General features: G+C 42.1%; 1 protein-coding gene across 1 annotated transcript in view; it reads right to left on the bottom strand.

The window, feature by feature from the left end:
* Positions 1-3,743: 3,743 nt before the first annotated feature.
* Positions 3,744-17,951, bottom strand: part of LOC122565541 (cysteine proteinase 4-like) — a 90,745-nt gene continuing 76,537 nt past the window's right edge. The window contains exons 10-14 of the mRNA XM_043721596.1: positions 14,712-14,864; positions 11,023-11,244; positions 6,952-7,117; positions 6,103-6,208; positions 3,744-3,858 (exon numbers count right to left, since the gene is read on the bottom strand). Coding sequence (XP_043577531.1) covers positions 3,759-3,858; positions 6,103-6,208; positions 6,952-7,117; positions 11,023-11,244; positions 14,712-14,864 — 747 coding nt within the window. The 3' untranslated portion in view covers positions 3,744-3,758. The remainder of the gene's footprint in view (positions 3,859-6,102; positions 6,209-6,951; positions 7,118-11,022; positions 11,245-14,711; positions 14,865-17,951) is intronic.

Here is a 17,951-nt window from a genome sequence, read left to right as displayed (position 1 = left end):
TGAATGGTCTAATTCTGCTCCTATTTCTTATGGTCTTACAAAGCAATCATTCCCTTGAGACCAGGAAATCACTGCGGTGTAATTGACTCATTATCCACATTTATTAATACAATGTCCTTCACTCTCAAATCCAGCTCCTGTTAAGTCCTCTCGGGCCTGTCTGCCTCACTTCAGTCCTGCCCTGACTTCTTCCACATTGTCATCATCAACATTGGTTCCTTCATCACTTGTGACTGACTGCCTTCCTTCCTCACCCAAGCAGACAGGTGACTTGTCCATCTCTCATTCTTCGAAGATCCAATCCAGTCATGGCGCTTGGGTGGGTACAGTGGACAATCTTTATTGTCCCTTTCCAGACAACAATGGATAGCTGCTTTTAAGCTGTTTAGGCTACAGAGGTCGTGGTGAGGCCACAACTGGAGTACTGTGTGCAGTCACATTACAGGAAGGACCATAATTACATAAGTGCAGAGAAGATGTACCAGTATGTTGCCAGGGCTGGAGAATTGTAACTACAAGGAGAGATTGGAGAGGTTGGGGTTGTTTTCCTTGAAACAGAGAAGGCTGATGGGTGACAGAGTTGTGAGGGGTAGAGATAGAGTAGACAGGACAAAGCTGCTTCCCTTGGTTGTGAGTTCAAAAACCCAGTGGTCATAGATTCAATTTAAGTGGGAGACGTGAAGAAAAATGTTTTTACGCAGAGGGTGGAGGGTGTCTGGAATTCACTGCCTAAGTTGATGGTGGAGGCAGGGACCCTAAACCCTTTCAAAAAGTACCTTGATCTGCCCTGTAAGTGCTATAAACTGCAGGGCTATGGGCTGTGTGGGATTAGAAAGGGCATCTGGGTGTCTTTGGGTTGGCATGGACAAAATGGACTGAGTGGCCCCTTTCTATGTTGTATCATTTCCATGGTTGTATTTCTATGGTTCTAAATGTATCCTCAGATACATTTAGAAGACCATTATCTGTTTGCCTATGGTCCACATGGACAGGGTACAGACAGCATGGCAGCAATGTGTAAGCATTGACCTGAGAGTTGTGCACTGTGGTCAATTGCCATGCCATCCGTGGGTAACCCTTGTTACCCACAAGCCACCACTGGAGATGTTGTGAGGGAGTGAAGGTTGAAGGAATCTGGGACCCAGTGCAAAATGTGAGGGATATGACAGCTCCTGAATGTGGGAATGGTTGTCTGTGGTGACAAAGCTGGTTACTGAGGGAGCAAAATCCCCTCCTGTTCAGGAATCTGGCTGGATGATACCATGGAACTCCGGACACCACAGGCACTTAGTCAATGGCTCTTTATACTGGAGAGAATTCCAGTCTATCCCATTTCCAGCAATGGTTGTAAATCTGACAGCTACCTGCCTCTTTGTTATTGGGCCAGCTGGAGAAATTGTAGTGCTTTCCCATAACGGGCATTTCTGAACTCACCTCTGTACTTCCAGGTCACTAGTTGGGAGGTGCCATGCACATACCCAATTGAGATTTGAAAGAAGCTGGTTATTCGGAAGCTTTGATCCCAAAGTGGCTGAAGGTCTGCTTGGAGAAGGTGGTAGATGTAGGTAATGGCTTCTCCACTCACACAAAGATTTGCCCAGCACTGCCTTTCACTCACACTGAGGTAGCTGCAGCACCTCCAGTGCATGCTGTTATGGTACACTGTTCAACATCACGGACTCTCCCCTCAGTCACTGCTTTCTCATACACTCCTTCAGCTCCCTGGTTCTGTTGTCACTGGACAAACCTTGTTCTTTCTCATCCTCCTTCCTAAACTCAGCAATGCCAGTCTGGCTGCGAGGGGTACATTGGTCAAATATCTGCCTTCGTGTACAGGGGAGGAAAGGTCAGAAATGAAAGGTTTGCTTTCCATTTGAGATCTTGACCGAGTCTTTACCAATCAAGCTGCTTGTATGCTGGATAGCCTATAACAGTCTCTACACAGTAAAATAGTGTATGACTGATTTGCTCTTCCCCATGTGCAGGATCCTTACAGCTTGGATCTTTACATACCTTTCCTTTCATGTGGCAATTGGCTCAATTTGACTCATTATCCCCTGTAATACAGACCTACAACTCATATTTAACATCCTACAGTATGATTCAATGCCTTTAGGTACATGGGCCTGTGAATATTCCCTCACTGCAGCACATGGAATAAGAAAATGGGGTAGCTAACAGGAAGCAGAAAGTAGGCTTTAATGGGTCTTTTTCAGGTTGGCAAGATGTAATGGATGGCATGCCACAAGGATCAGCGCTGGGACCTTGCATTTAGAATTTTACATTTTGCAAAAAGTAAAAATAAAATTTATACCATTCGATGAAGAGGTGGAAGGTACTATTGCTTAATTTGTTGATGACACCAAACTAGGAACAAATGTAAATAATGAAGAGGATTAAATGATAAATAACATGAGTATATGTATAAGTGAAGTGAGTGTACAACAATGTGGTTAATAGAGTATAATATGGGGAGAAATGTCAATAAAGTAAAAATAAAACAAAAGCTTGGTGTTTAAATGCTGAGAGCTTTAGAGTTCTGAGATGTAGAGGGATCTGGGAAACTTCTTGTTTCTCATTTCTGCCTGACAAGATTGTAGCTGTGAACAGAATTCCAACAGGCTAGATTTTAATGAATATTCATTGTGCTAATGAATGCAAAAGAGTTTCTCAATGATTGGGGCGGGGGGAGGTGGTGGCAGGGTGCTAGAATTTTCCCAAATTATTATTCTACATATCACCTTGGTTTTTCTCTTTACAATGGTAAAATATTCCGTAATTAAACTCTCCAAATGTGGTTCTGTCCCCATGTACAGCCTTCAAGTCATGTATTGGAAATCTTCGAGGAGAAAGTGAGGACTGCAGATGCTGGAGATCAGAACTGAAAATGTGTTGCTGGAAAAGCGCAGGTCAGGCAGCATCCAAGGAGCAGGAGAATCGACATTTCCGGCGTGAGCCCTTCTCCAGAAATGAGCAATTCCTGAAAAAGGGCTCATGCCCGAAATGTCGATTCTCCTGCTCCTTGGATGCTGTCTGACCTGCTGCGCTTTTCCAGCAACACGTTTTCAGCTCATGAATTGGAAATCTCCAGGATTACATCTGACCAGAATTGGAAACCAATTGCACCCACCCGAAACTATAGCCTGACCTGCGCTTTTCCAGCAACACATTTTCAGCTCTGATCTCCAGCATCTGCAGACCTCATTCCTGAAGAAGGACTCATGCCCGAAATGTCGATTCTCCTGCTCCTTGGATGCTGCCTGACCTGCTGCGCTTTTCCAGCAACACGTATTCAGCTCATGAATTGGAAATCTCCAGGATTACATCTGACCAGAATTGGAAACCAATTGCACCCACCCGAAACTATAATTTTATTTTAGTGAGCTAGCTTCACAGATTGATGAGTAATGATCTTTAATGTATTGCAACAACAATTTACATTTATGTAGCAGACTTCAATGTAAGAAAACTGTTTTAAAGGAAACTATTACAATGTTCTTATCCATAAAATGCTCAGATGAAACTACAGTATTGAAGTGCATCCAGTTTACACATTACATTGATCCTAAACAACAAATTCTTGTTCCTACCAAAAGCAAAGAAATGTTTATTTATATTTTATCATAATATTTGTAATTAATGCTCCAGAAACCACAATAGCAATGGAGACAAATAGCATCAATGTTAAATTCAGCAGCTTCAGTCAGACGTCATTCTGATTCTTGTCGATGGACTTTTAGGCAGCCTCAGGTGATGAGTCACACCTCAGGATAAACAGCAGTTGTAGCAATTCCACAGTTGTTATCCATATCCTTAGCCATATGAACATATCCTTCATTGCCCCAACTTGTTCCCCAGCTAAAATTTTAAAAACAACATTGTATCACAGTCCAGGCACAACACATTAGTTTTTGTTTTAGTTATTTGTGGGATATGTGCCAGCATTTATGCCCTGTCCCTAATTGCCCCGGAGAAAGTGGGGGGTGAGCTGCCTTCCTGCAATCCTTGGGGTGAAGGGCTGTTTAGAAGGGATATTCTTTGAAATAAGAAGTTTTGCTACTGATTATGAACACAAAGACCAAACACAAATAGCCAATGAAAAGGTAGTTTCTGTAGAAATGGAACCAACTTAGAGTTGGAGAGTCATACAGATGTACAGCACAGGAACAGATCCTTCGGTCCAACCCGTCCGTGCTGACCAGATATCCCAACCTAACCTAGTCCCATTTGCCAGCACTTGGCCCATATCCCTCCAAACCCGTTCTATTGATTTACCCATCCAGATGCCTTTTAAATGTTGTAATTGAACCAGCCTCCACCACTTCCTCTGGCAGATCATACCATACAGGCACCACTCTCTATGTGAAAAAGTTGCCCCTTAGGTCCCATTTAAATTTCTCCCCCCTCACCCTAAACCTATGCCCGCTAGTTCTAGACTCCCCCAACCCAGGGAAAAGACCTTATCTGTTTATCCTATCCATGCCCCTCATGACTTTATAAACCTCTATAAGGTCACCCCTCAGCCTCCAACACCCCAGGGAAAACAGCCCCAGTGTATTCAACCTCTCCCTATAGCTCAAATCCTCCAACCCTGGTAACATCCTTATAAAGCTTTTCTGAACCCTTTCAAGTTTCACAACATCCTTCCTTTAATTGGGGCGGGGGGGCTGGTGGACGCGGAACCAGAATTGCAAGCAATATTTTAAAAGTGGCCTTGTCAAGATAAAACTGAGCAAGACTGAAGGTTGCACTGTGAATTCAGCAACCTTTTCACATAGAAATTCTTCTTCCCAATAGCAATTCCTATATTTTCCACCAGAAAGGACCAAATAGTTGGACCTCAATCATAATTTTCAATAGAGGAAAATGTAATGCGACGGTAATGACATTTTTCTTATTAATTTCATTTTAACAGCACTGACTACAACAGCCACACATCCAACACTTCTGTCTAATGTTAATCAAAGGCCTGAGGATGAGAATTTTAAGTTTTAAATGTCCCTTTTATGGTGCAATAAATGGCTATAAAGAAATAATGTTAAATTAGGACAATTGTCCCATTTACACTGTCACGAAAACTCACAGATGTTTCATTCCCCAAGGCTGATACCCAGTCAATGCTGTAAATGGTGTTGATATTAGATTAGATTACTTAAAGTGTGGAAACAGGTCCTTCGGCCCAACAAGTCCACACCAACCTGCCAAAGCGCAACCCACCCATACCCATACATTTACCCCTTTACCTAACACTATGGGCAATTTAGCATGGCCAATTCACCTGACCTGCACATCTTTGGACTGTGGGAGGAAACCGTAGCACCCGGAGGAAACCCACACAGACACAGGGAGAATGTGCAAACTCCACACAAGCAGTCACCTGAGTCAGGAATTGAACTGGGTCTCTGGCGCTGTGAGGCAGCAGTGCTAACCACTGTGCCACCGTGCCGCCTATATTGGACTATTAGAATGGCCCTGACTCCTGAAAACAGGATCTGCTTAGGTGTACGGGTAATTTCAGCTCTCTTACAAGGGGTGATGTGGTGGCTCAGCGGTTAGCATGGCTGCTTCACGGCACTAGGGACCCAGTTTCAATCCTGGCCTTGGCTGTGACTGTCTGTATGGAGTTTGCACATTCTCCCTGTGTCTGTGTGTGATTCCACTAGGTGCTCTGGTTTTCACCCACAGTCACAACATTGTGCAGGTTAGGTGGATTGGCCATGCTAAATTGTCCCATCGTGTTCAGGGATGAGCAGACATGGTGCGTCAGCTATGAGAAATGCAGGGTTACACGGGATGGTTCTGGGTGGGATGGTCTTCAGACAGTCAGTACAGGCTTGATGGGCCAAATGTTGGGATTTTATGAAGAGCTACCTCAGTTATCTGTAGAATTACAGCCTCCAGTATTTCAACTTCCCTTCTGACTTCAGGGAAAAATTAAAAAGAGAGAAACATTCCAAATGGTTAAGGTCAAATGGACAAGGGTGATTGATATTCTAAATGTATTTTGTTAGGTTTAGTTATACTTAACTGAAAACCTACAGTAAAGTTTTTTTTTATTTGAATATAAAGACATTGAAGTTGCAGACTCTCTGAGACACATACCTATTTTTAACAATCCAATATGGCTTCTGATTTTCAGTCCCATACCCAACAGCCAGCACTTCATGATCAAGATTAACAGAACTGCAATGGGGCTCATAAAATATACCTGGGATGAAAGAAACATTTATACCTGTTATTTTGGAATTGAGGTGTGGAAATCCCAGAATCACAGAAATGTTAGAGCACACATGGAGCACACCATCTTTGAACCCGTTCTTCAAACAGTTCTGCCAAAACTTTGCTTTTTCCTTCATATCCTTGCACTCTATTTCTGTCCAAATGTTTATCTCTTGCATTCTTCAAGTAGCCAATTGAACTCGTCTCTACTACACTTCCAGGACCTTCCATACACTAACTACTTACTTTCTGAAAAATCTTTTTTTCATGGTATATTTGATCCTTTCATAAACCACATTAAATATGTGCCCTGTTGTTCTAACCCTTTCAGTAGCACAAACAGTTTCAGAGAACCTTCACAGAGAGTGATGTACAATGGGAGAATTACTTAAATGTCATGGCAACTGAGAATAACTTTAAACACATCCCAAGAAAATGGTTTGTACCGAACTTTGTTTAATAACTCAGGTGTTCTCAGTTGACAAACACTATTTGTAACATTCCCCAATAACCCTTTATTCTCCATTTGCTAAATATTCAAAGTATAATGCTCATTTCTTTCTTAATGTGATACAAGACAATGCTCATTGAATACTAAAAATACTAAACAAGTTCGTTACAATTAATTGTTAGCTTCATCATGTATGAATTTCAAAAGGTTGGCTCAAAATTTGTTTCGACCATTAAGAGTTTCATTACATTGTGTACATTAATTATAAGCCCAGCTCTTACCTGACTTATACAACATGAAAGATCTATGCTCAGCATCTATGGAGACAGATATAGGTCCAACTGTGGCCACTGCTGCAGCTAAATCTGCTTCAGAATTTTTTGGAATAATTGTGACACCCTTGCAAGTGGCAACAGTATCTTTTTTATTGGATTTACAATCTCCATCCTAAAACCAAGAGACAAGGGTTAATGCAATATAAAACCGATAGAATTAATAGAAATGAGGGGAAATCACAAAAGACCAGAAAATCAACTGTGTTCCTCAGTGATATGATCATTGAATCCCTACAGAGTGGAAGCAGCCTACTCAGCCCATCAAGTTAACACCAACCTTCCGAAGAGCATCTCTCTAGATCCACCCTTCCGAACCTACCCTATCCTGGTCCCTGTAACTGCACATTTCCCATGGCTTGCCCACTTAGCCTGCACAAAACTGGCCACTTTGGGCAATTTAGCATGTCCAATCCACTTGACCTGCACATCTTTAGACTCCTTAAATTCATGTACTTTTCATGACTGTTTTTTAGTTGCTTGGTGGACATATCTCAACTAAAACATATTCCCAAACCTTTATATTAATGTAAGTCGGTCAATTGCTTTTTCTTCCTACACTTATACATTTTAATTTGTGCTCCTCATATTTACAACTTCCCGCATTGAACATTTTTTTTACAGGTCATTTTCCTTCAAACACGTTTGGCACAGGAACAGGCCATTTGGCCCAACTAATCCATTCTTCATTCAAGCATCCTCCTACTTTCACTCTTCTGAATCAACCTTTGTTTCCTTTTCCCTCAACTGCCTTGTCAGTGCTCCTCTGAAACACATCTACACTATTTGCTTTAACAGTTCCATATGCTGATGAGTTCTGCATTCTCCGCATTCTTTGGATAAAGAATTTTCTTCCAAATTTCTCTATTGAGTTTCTTGGTGACTGTTCCATATGATGGTCTCTAGGCATGCTTTTCCTGTCTCTATCTACCTTCTCTGTCCACCATATCTGAGCATTACCTCTCATCAATCTAAAATTCTCTACCTCACCCTCTGTTTGAAGAGAAAGAGTACCACCATAGGTAATCCTGCTGTCAACCTTGTAAATGTTCTCTGCACCCTGCCCAGTGCCTTTTACACCCTTTCAATATGTTACAACAGCTCTCTGAGGAAAGAGCCTATGGTATTAACTTTCTTCATTTTGTCCTTTTTAATTCAAATAAACCCTGCTCACCTACACTGTAGACCTTATCTTAACCATGGGTGGCACGGTGGCACTGCTGCCTCACAGCGCCTGAGACCCGGGTTCAATTCCCGCCTCAGGCGACTGACTGTGTGGAGTTTGCACGTTCTCCCCGTGTCTGTGTGGGTTTCCTCCGGGTGTTCCGGTTTCCTCCCACAGTCCAAAAGATGTGCAGGTCAGGTGAATTGACCATGCTAAATTGCCCGTAGTGTTAGGTAAGGGGTAAATGTAGGGGTATGGGTGGGTTGCACTTCGGCGGGTCGGTGTGGACTTGTTGGGCCGAAGGGCCTGTTTCCACACTGTAATGTAATCTAATCTATCCTTTGTGTAAAGCTGTTGCTTTGCTATTGTACATTCCCTACACATCACTGTACCAGCATTCTATCAAACCTGACTAAACTCATCAAGGGAGCCACGTGGTGTTCCGAGATGGAGCAAGTTGGTACAAAGGCTTGAATTTTGTTGGAGTTGGGTTAATAATAAATTACCCGCATTGACTGCCATTGCCCTTTGGAAAGTGACTGCTGATACAGCATTTCAGACTTGCAAGGAAGTGGGAATTCTGAACCATGGTCTGTCACTCAGGACTTCAACACAGGCTATAGTTTTCTGAACACTTCCCAGAGCCAGAATCGTTCAAATCAGTAAGGACTTCTTTTTATTGTTAGAAACACATTTAAAGTTGCATCTTGTCAAATTTAGTGCAACTGAATTCAAATGATGAATAAAACATGATGAAGATTAGGACTGGACTGAAAATGTAATTATCTATTCATGAATTGTTGCTCAACAATAAAATGTAAACTTTTTTGCCTTTTTAAATTACACACCTTCATCCCACATGTGTGTCCCAATATTTTATTTGTTCAATGGAAAAATGTTTGAATGTTTTTCTTTTGCTGTTCTTTGCTTCCTGCTGAGTGCCTGTGAAAATCCTGTAATGATAGATGACATTGTACCAGCTCCTCAGTGAGGAACATTGCAATTGGCTGCTGTACCTCAGTGAGGAACACTGCAATTGGCTGCTGTACCTCAGTGAGGAACATTGCAATTGGCTGCTGTACCTCAGTGAGGAACATTGCAATTGGCTGCTGTACCTCAGTACAAAAAAAGGGAATTCTCATCAAGTAGGCTTCAAAATAGTCTCTTCATTATGACAGACATGAACATCGTAAAGACATTCTGAAGTGATACTTAGGCTCAGAGGTTCTGCACGTAGTGGATAGCAGTTGAGAGAGTAAGAGGGTGAGAAATTATGGAGGAGCGAGAAGGGAAATGAATGGGAAGAGAGAGTCGAGGTTCATAGATGGGTTATGGGGATAGAAGGTGAGACTAAAGGAGGTCTCACTCTCTTTTTGAGAACTGGCTGCATGTCCCAGTGATTATTTTTTAACCAAGATGCCTCCATCCAGCTCCATCTCCACTTGGGCCTGGAGTAGATGCAGTGGCCTCAAATCCAGGTCCTTCACTGTTGCCCCATTATATGTGGCATGAGGCAGGAGGTGGGATCATCACAACAGAAAATGGCCCAAATCCCAGCCTAACAAGTCCTCTCCGCCAAGGACAGCACCATTGGACAGAATGGTCATGAACAGAGGGAATCATGCTACTGGAGGAGAAAATTTTCCTTCCCACTTGCATGATCTGGGTGTGCAAAGTGGGGGGGGGGGGGGGGGGGGTGAACCCTAAAACTCTGCAATGACTCAATTAATTGTCGTGGGATGTGGATGTCACTTTCCAGACCAGCATTCATTAACCATCCCCGATTGCCCTTGAAAAGGTGATGGTGACCTGCCTTCTGAACCACTGCCGTCATGTAGGTATAGGAATACTCTCAGTGATGTTAGGGAAAGTTGTAGATTTTTACAGAGTGTCTGTGGATAAACAGTGATTAATTTCCAAGTCTGGACAGTATGTCACTTGGCGACAAACTTGGTGTTCTTGTGTCATTGTTGTCTTTATCCTTCCAGATTATAGAGTTCACTGGTTGGGAAGGTGCTTGAGTTATTGCCATGCATCTTGTAGATGATACATATTGCTGCACTGTGCATCAGGGTTAAAGCTTAATGGTGGCTAATGGTTTGCCAATCAAGCAGATTATTTTGCCCAGGATGGTCTCAAGCTTCTTGAGTGTTGTTGGGAGCTGCACCCATCCAGGCACGTGGGAAGCGTTGCAACTCACTCCTGACTTAATTAAACCTGGTATTTGGTGGACAGAATTTTGAGGGGTGGGGGGCACAAGGGGAAGTGTTTGGCACAGAATTTGTAGCCTCTGATGTACCCTTGTAAACACAACATATACAAGTCGTCCTTTTCAGTTTCTGTTCAACTGTGACTCCCAGGATGTTGTAGTGGGGAATTCAGTGATGGTAATGTCATTGAACACCATTAGATTTTCTTTTGTATATGGCCATTGCTTGTCACTTTGTATGGAGCCAAAGTTGCTTGCCACTTATCAGCCCAAGTCTGAATGTTGTCCAGGTCTTGCTGCTTTTGGACATGGACAGCTTCAGTATCGAAGCAGTCGCAAATGTTGCTGAATATTTTGTAATCAGTGAACATCCCAACTTCTGATGATCGAGGATAGGTCAATAATGAAGCAGTTAAAGATGGCTGGGCCTGGCAAACCCCAGGAGGAGCTTTTGCATTGATGCTCCAAGGCTGGGATTTCTAATAATCGCTCTTGTATTCCTTTGTGCTAGATCTGTAGCATATCTCTACCAATTAGCCAATCCCTCAGAGAAGAATTTAAACAACCAGACCCAAAAATGTATATAAATACTTTCTCATTTAATAAATACAAAATTCCATACCATTTAAACAGAAAAGAACATTACCTTTGCAGTGTAGGGGTATGACTCTTCTGAATTAATACCATGTTCTTTGATAAACAGAAGGGCCCGCACTTTAAATCCCCCATTGCAGCCTCTGTTTCCCACAGATTGGGTACAGTCCATCAGGTACTGCTCACTCAGGGAAATGAGCTTTCCTGTTTTATTAAAGACTTGTCCTTCAAGTACTCCAGTCGTGCTGAAAGCCCAACAAGAACCACACTGCCCCTAATATAGAAAGAATCACAGGGAGCAACATTTGTGATTGCTTATTGCACTTAGAAAACTCACATAAAGGGCAATAGCTGTAACACAGGACTCCAAATTTGAAAATAGTTTCACTTCATCTAATATCAGATCAGCTGCCTGGTATCCATTTCTTCTTTCATTCATAATGATTTTCTTTCTCACATATATTTAGCCTGAGGCTTTTAATCTTTAAAAAATGATTGCTTGATGGAAATTCTTTTGTGAATCATCCCTGAGCTTCATCGCCAACTCATTAATTTTAAAATTTTGCTCTCATTTTCCTTCAAGGACTCCATTCTTCCTCATCTCTATAACCTCCACCAGATCCTCAACTCTCCTACCTGTTTATTTTTATTCTTTCAGATGTGGCATCAATGCCAGCATGTGTTACCCTTCCCTAAAGTGAATAGTTTGCTCGTCCATTTTAGTGGGCGATTGAGAGTTACTGTGAGTCTGAAGTCATATGTAGGCCGTGCCTGGTCAGAACAATAGATTTCCTTCCTTAAAGAATGTGAAATAACCAGATGGAATCTTACAGCAAGAGATGATGGTCATGGCCACCATTACAAAGAATACATTTTGACTTCCAGATTTATTAATGAGAATCAAATCCACTAGATGTCATATTCATAATCATAGAGCCATACGGCATGAAATCAAGCCCTTTGATCCAACCAGTCCATGCTGAACATAATCCCAAACTAAACTACTGCCACCTGCCTGCTCCTGGCCCATATCTCTCCAAACCTTGTCTATTCATGTACCTATCCAAATGCCTTTTGAACATTGTAATTGTACCCATTTCTACCACTTCCTCAGGAAATTCAATCTACAGGTGAACCACTCTCTGTGTAAACTATTTGACCCTCAGGTCTTTTTTAAATCTTTCCCCTCTCACCTTAAAAATGTGTCCTTAGGTCTTGAAATCCTTCACTCTAAGGAAAATAAACCTCCCATCGACGTTATCTATGACCCTCATGATTTTATAAACCTCTATAAGGTCACCTCTCAACTTCCTACTCTCCACTAAAAAAAAGTCCCAGCCAATCCAGCCTTTCTTTACAATTCAAGCCTTTCACACCTGGCAACATCCTAGTAAATCTCCAAGGTTATTAACCTCGATTTCAGGATTGCTGGCCCAACAGCATCACCATGATGCCACCAGTTCGGCACCTGAAGAGCTCCAGTCTTATCATCCGTAATGAGTGGCTGCATCTTCAGCTTCCAAGCCTGTATCTTTAGGATTCCCACTCTCAGTACAATCTGGAAGCCAGAGATTTGGCTGCAGTGTAACATGGCTTGGAACCAGACTCTTGAAGAGTGTAGGACATTTCGGAATGACAAGAAAATATGAAAAGGTGGAGGATAATTAATTTCAGTATTAGCACAATAGAGAGAGATAACCAAAGTTTAGGGAAACGATATGTGGAAACAGTTTGGTTCGCAACGATAAAAGATTAAGGGAAGAAGTCGCTTGTGGGAATGGTGTTGAGACCAAAATATAAGGAGTAGTAAGGTAGGGCATAAAGGAAGAAATAATGAGGTCTTCAGATAAAGACATAGTGATACTCATGAGAGTATCCACATGTTGACTGGAAAAGCTAGATGGAGATAGGTTGCCTAGATGAAGAGTGCATACAATGTGTCCAGGACAGAAGCATATTCTGATCAAAACACAGGCGATAGAAGAGCTGGTTTCTGCAATGAGATAGGACGAGTTAATAAACTCACAGTGAAGGTGCCCCTAGAAAGTAGAAACAATAATATGATTGCATTTACATTCAGTTTCAGAGAGAGCAAATTAATCTGAGACTTTTCAAAAAAATTAACAAATATGGGCAATTATAAAGCCATGGAAGTAAACCAGCTAAAATGAATTGGCAAGTTTGGTGAGAGGATAGGTCAATAGAGGTGCAGTGGCAGATATTTAAGGGGCTATTTCACAAGGTACAGAATAGATACAATCCAAAACTCCCTTGATTCAGGAATGCTCCCATTAGATTGGAAGACAGTGAATTTGAAAAAGCAGGGTGACTGAAAGTGGAAACAATAGCTTAACATATTGTCGTAAGGAAAATTGCCCCATTAAAGGTTATTGCTAAAAATAAAGGCACGTGCTACAGACTGGCATGGATAGAAGATTATGTTGCTCAGAGCAGGTAGAAAGTTGATGAAGATGGATCTTTTTTGTTTTGGAAAGATGTCATGAGTGGTGTGCTGTTGAGATTGATGCTGGGTCCTTACCTGTTTACAAATTATATAAATGACTTTGTTGAAGTGACGGAGGGTATAGTTGCCAAATGTACTGATGACACAAAGATAAATTGAAAACTAATTAGGATGAGAATTTATTGGGCATTTGCAGTCATGTAAAGTTGCAGGGAAAATCAGATCAGCTATGAGAGGTAACAGAGCAGGCTCAAAGGGCCAAGTGGCCTCCTCTCTTTCTTGTTCGTGTGTAAGTTGTGAAAAGAACACAAGGAGGTTACAAAAAGATACCACTAGATTAACGGATTGAGCAAGTTTATGGCAACTGAAATGTAATTGAAATTGTCCATTTTGATAAGAAACATAAAAAGGCTATTAGAAAGTCTTAAAACTGAGACATAAAGAAATTTCTTTTCCTACAGGAAAGGAATTGTCTGGATTTCTCTATCGCAGAGATTTGTGGGGGCACAATCTCTGAATATATCACTGAAAGAGGAATTTTTGAAATATTGAGGAGATGAGGGTTATGAGGAACTGGTACGAAAGGGAAGTTGAGCCCGAGAGCAGACCATCCATGATCAGTTTGGGTCAGTTTGAGGGGCTGAATGGCCTACACCTGCTCTTATGTTCTTATGAAATGTTCAAGGGATTCAGCTCGTCTCCGCTGGAGCTTCGAAGAATAAGGGGTGAATGAAACATAAAAGATCCTGATTGGTCTGGACAGGGTAGGTGTGTAGAGGATGGTTCCCTTTGTGGGAGAATCCAGAATGAAGGATCACTGTTTAAAATTCAGCGGTTACCCATTTCTAACAGGGACAAGATAAAATCGCTTCTCTGTTCCAGAAAGGTGGTGGAAGCTGAGATCGACAGATTCTTATTATGCAAGGGGTTGGAAGATTAACCTAGCTGCTGATTCAGACATCCATACTGACATATTAACCCCTTTCCTTCTCTCTCTGTCTTTAAGTTGATCTTTAAAACTTACTGCTTTGATTACATTTTTGGTCAGTTGTCATTCTATGACTCAGTGTCAAGTTTTGTGCGATATCACACCAGTTGAAGCTCCTTGGGATTTTTTACCATATCAAGGGAACCCTGCAAATGCTAATTTAATGGAACATGAATGTCCTATTGCTTGATAGGCCTTTAAGAACCAAGTTATAAGCACCAAAAAATCAGATAGTTCCTCAAAACGTCATACGTTATTAAACGTTGGCAACATTTTTCCTCATCTTTACCTGGTCCTTCACTGGAGTAACATAACCTTTGGGACGCCAGTCAACAGCTGCAGGCAGTTCAACATTCTTGTTTGCTGTAAACACTTTGAACGTGAAGTTCCCACCTCCCTTTTTGTTGAATTTATTCAAATATTGTCCAAATTCCTCAGCGGTCTGCAAAATCAAGAAACTGGAGATTTACTTATCACCATGTTTCATGAGGTTCAGTGAAATACACAGTAAATCCACATGCATTTCAATAAATCCTGGTTTCAGTTTTGAAATATGGTTTAGGATTTTTGTGAAGCCAGGTGAATCAGTGAGTTGTATCAGTAGAAGTGAATCAAAATGTCCAAGGTGTGGGTTGATTAGATTAGATTCCCCTACAGTGTGGAAACAGACCCTTCAGCCCAACAAGTCCACACTGACCCTCTGAAGAGGATCCCACCCAGACCCATTTCCCTCTGACTAATGCACCTAACACTATGGGCAATTTAGCATGGCCAATTCACCTGACCCTGCACATCTTTGGATTGTGGGAGGAAACCGGAGCACCCGGAGGAAACCCACGCAGACACGGGGAGATTGTGTAAACTCCACACAGACAGTTGCCCAGGGCTGGAATCTAACCCAGGTCCCCGGCACTATGAGGCAGCAGTGCTAACCACTGTGCCACCGTGCTGCCCCTTAAGTCTGAATGGAGTTTACATCTTGGATGGCACGAGCAATGGAAACCCAATCATGGCTGATAACGTTTTTCAACCCCATTCTCCTGTTTTCTCCTGTAACCTTTGATCCCTTTGATACTCAAGAACCTATCTATCTCTGTCTAAAATACACTAATGACCTGGCCTCCACAGCCTTCTGTGGCAGTGAATTCCAGAGATTCACTACTCTCTGGCTGAAGAAGTTTCTCCTTATCTCTGTTCTGAAATGTCTTCCCTTTACTCTAAGGCTATGCCCTTGGGTACTAGTCTCTCCTACCAATGGAAACATCTTTCCAATATCATCTCTGTTCAAGCTATTCAATATTCTGTAAGTTTCAATTAGAGTCCTCAAACATTCCTCATATGTTAAGTTTTTCATTCCTGGCACCATTTTTGAGAACGTCCTCTGGATACACTCCAGGGCCAGTACATCCTCTCTGGTATACAGGGCCCAAAACTGTGTACAATACTCCAAATGTGGTCTAATCAGAGCATTATAGAGCCTCAGATGTACATCTCTGTTTTTATATTCAAGTCCTGTCAAAAGAGATGCCATCATTGCACTTGCCTTCCTAACCACCTAATAAATTAGTACTGGTTAGGGTGGCACAGTGGCTCAGTGGTTAGCACTGCTGTCTCGGGCCACTGTCTGTGTGGAGTTTGCACATTCTCCCTGTGTCTGTGTAGATTTCCTCCAGGTACTCAGGTTTCCTCCCACAGTCCAAAGATGTGCAGCTGTGGTGAATTGGCTATGCTAAATTGCCACTGTGTTCAGGGATGTGTAGGTTAGGTGCATTAGTCAGGGGTAAATACAGGATAACAAGGTAGGAGAATGGGTCTGGGTGGGATACTCCTCAGACGGTCGGTGTGGACTTGTTGGACTGAGGGGCCTTAGGGATTTTATGAATAACATTAGGAGTGATAGTGGCAGTGACACACAGAGGATGGTTTTGCTCCATTGGTTCTAGTAAGGGACGAAAATCTATCTATCTTTCCAGCTGAGATTCACAACATTCCTGTTGAAATGTTTGAGTGATGCATTGACTGTGCTTTCTACCGCTCCGCCAAACTGTTCTTCCACTGACGGTGACATGTTCCAACAACTCCTGTCTGAATGGCACCAATAGAGGTGTCTCTCGGAGTCTGCCTGAAACTAACTGTCTACTCTGTCTGAGAGAGTCAACACGCAGCTAGCAACCTCGCCATGACAACCGACATGTGTTCTTTATCATAACTGGTCTATACATTGTAATGGGTGAAGGCAAAACACTCAGCATCAAGGGTAGCAACATTGAAGGTCTAACTGAGTTTGCGGATACCATCTCAACATCTTCTGTTTTAAATCTAACTTTCAATATTTGCTCATCTCCTTAACATAGCTTGGTTTGGCGTGGTATTTTGTTGGTTATGATGTGGAAAGTGTTTGACATCAAAACAAGGCATCCAAACCCTTGTCCCACTCATCTTCTTTCAAGTCTGTTGGAGTCTTGGCCCACACTGAAGACAAAAGCCTTTGTAAGGATGCAACCTTGCTCATTCTTAACACTGTCAAGTTTCAGCACAGAAATCAGTAACAAGCATGCATTGGTAGTGAGTTTTGAAGATTGGGGGAATTACCAAGCACGAGTGAGCACAATTAGGTAAAGGTGGCAAGGAAGACCAAGGGAAAGCTAGCAAAAAGGTCAACTCAACGTCTAGCTCTGTTGAAGAGGGCAGAGATAAAGATATCACGCACCTACTTTTTAATGGTTAGTTAATTTATGTTGCTAACGATGATGGAAGTTATTTGATTAAGAAATGGAGGTCACATACAAAAAATAATTAAACAGGAGACAGATTGTGTTGCTGTCCTGACCTCTAGATTAGAAGGCCCAGGTTCAAATCCCACCTGCCCTGGAGATATGACAAAATATGTCCAAACGGTTTGCTTAAAAATAAGAATTAGGGAGCAGATATCATGTGACTAAACCAAATATCAAGGCAAGGAGTTATGTTTTAAACTTCATGGCTTGGGTTAATAAATGTCTAAAGAACATAATAATCTGGGTACCAATAATTGCTGAATGCATTGCTATATGTGCCCATAGGGAATTTCCAAAATATATTGTTTTTATATTAATCTGTTCTGAAATGTTAATTCTCACCCCTGTGAACTCAAACCCCGACTTTCTGGCCCAGAGGAAGATATGCTGCCACTGTATGGGGCTCAGTTGACTGGATGATTGTCTTCAATGCAGAGACTAACACCAACAGGGGTGTGAGTTCAATTCTTGCACTGGCTGAGGTGACCATGAAGGGCTCTCTTTCTCAGCCTTGACCCTCACCTGAAATCTGGTGACCCTCAGGTTAACATACTGTCAACCGTTTCTCCCTAATGAGAGAGGAGCCCTATTGTCTGGTAGGACTGCAATGACTTTACCTTTACCCTATCACAAGATCCTTCACTTCCAAAATATGTTGGATCTTTGAAATGATGTTGATAGTGATGTCATTCAGGGAGCACGTTGCAGCTGCAATGCCACACAGGGCACTGGCTGTTTGAACAAATGTGTTT

Source organism: Chiloscyllium plagiosum, chromosome 31 (genome assembly GCF_004010195.1).
Source record: "Chiloscyllium plagiosum isolate BGI_BamShark_2017 chromosome 31, ASM401019v2, whole genome shotgun sequence".
Classification (NCBI taxonomy): Eukaryota; Metazoa; Chordata; class Chondrichthyes; order Orectolobiformes; family Hemiscylliidae; genus Chiloscyllium; species Chiloscyllium plagiosum.
Note: the sequence above shows the minus strand (reverse complement) of the source record. Positions and strands in the feature narration are given on the sequence as shown.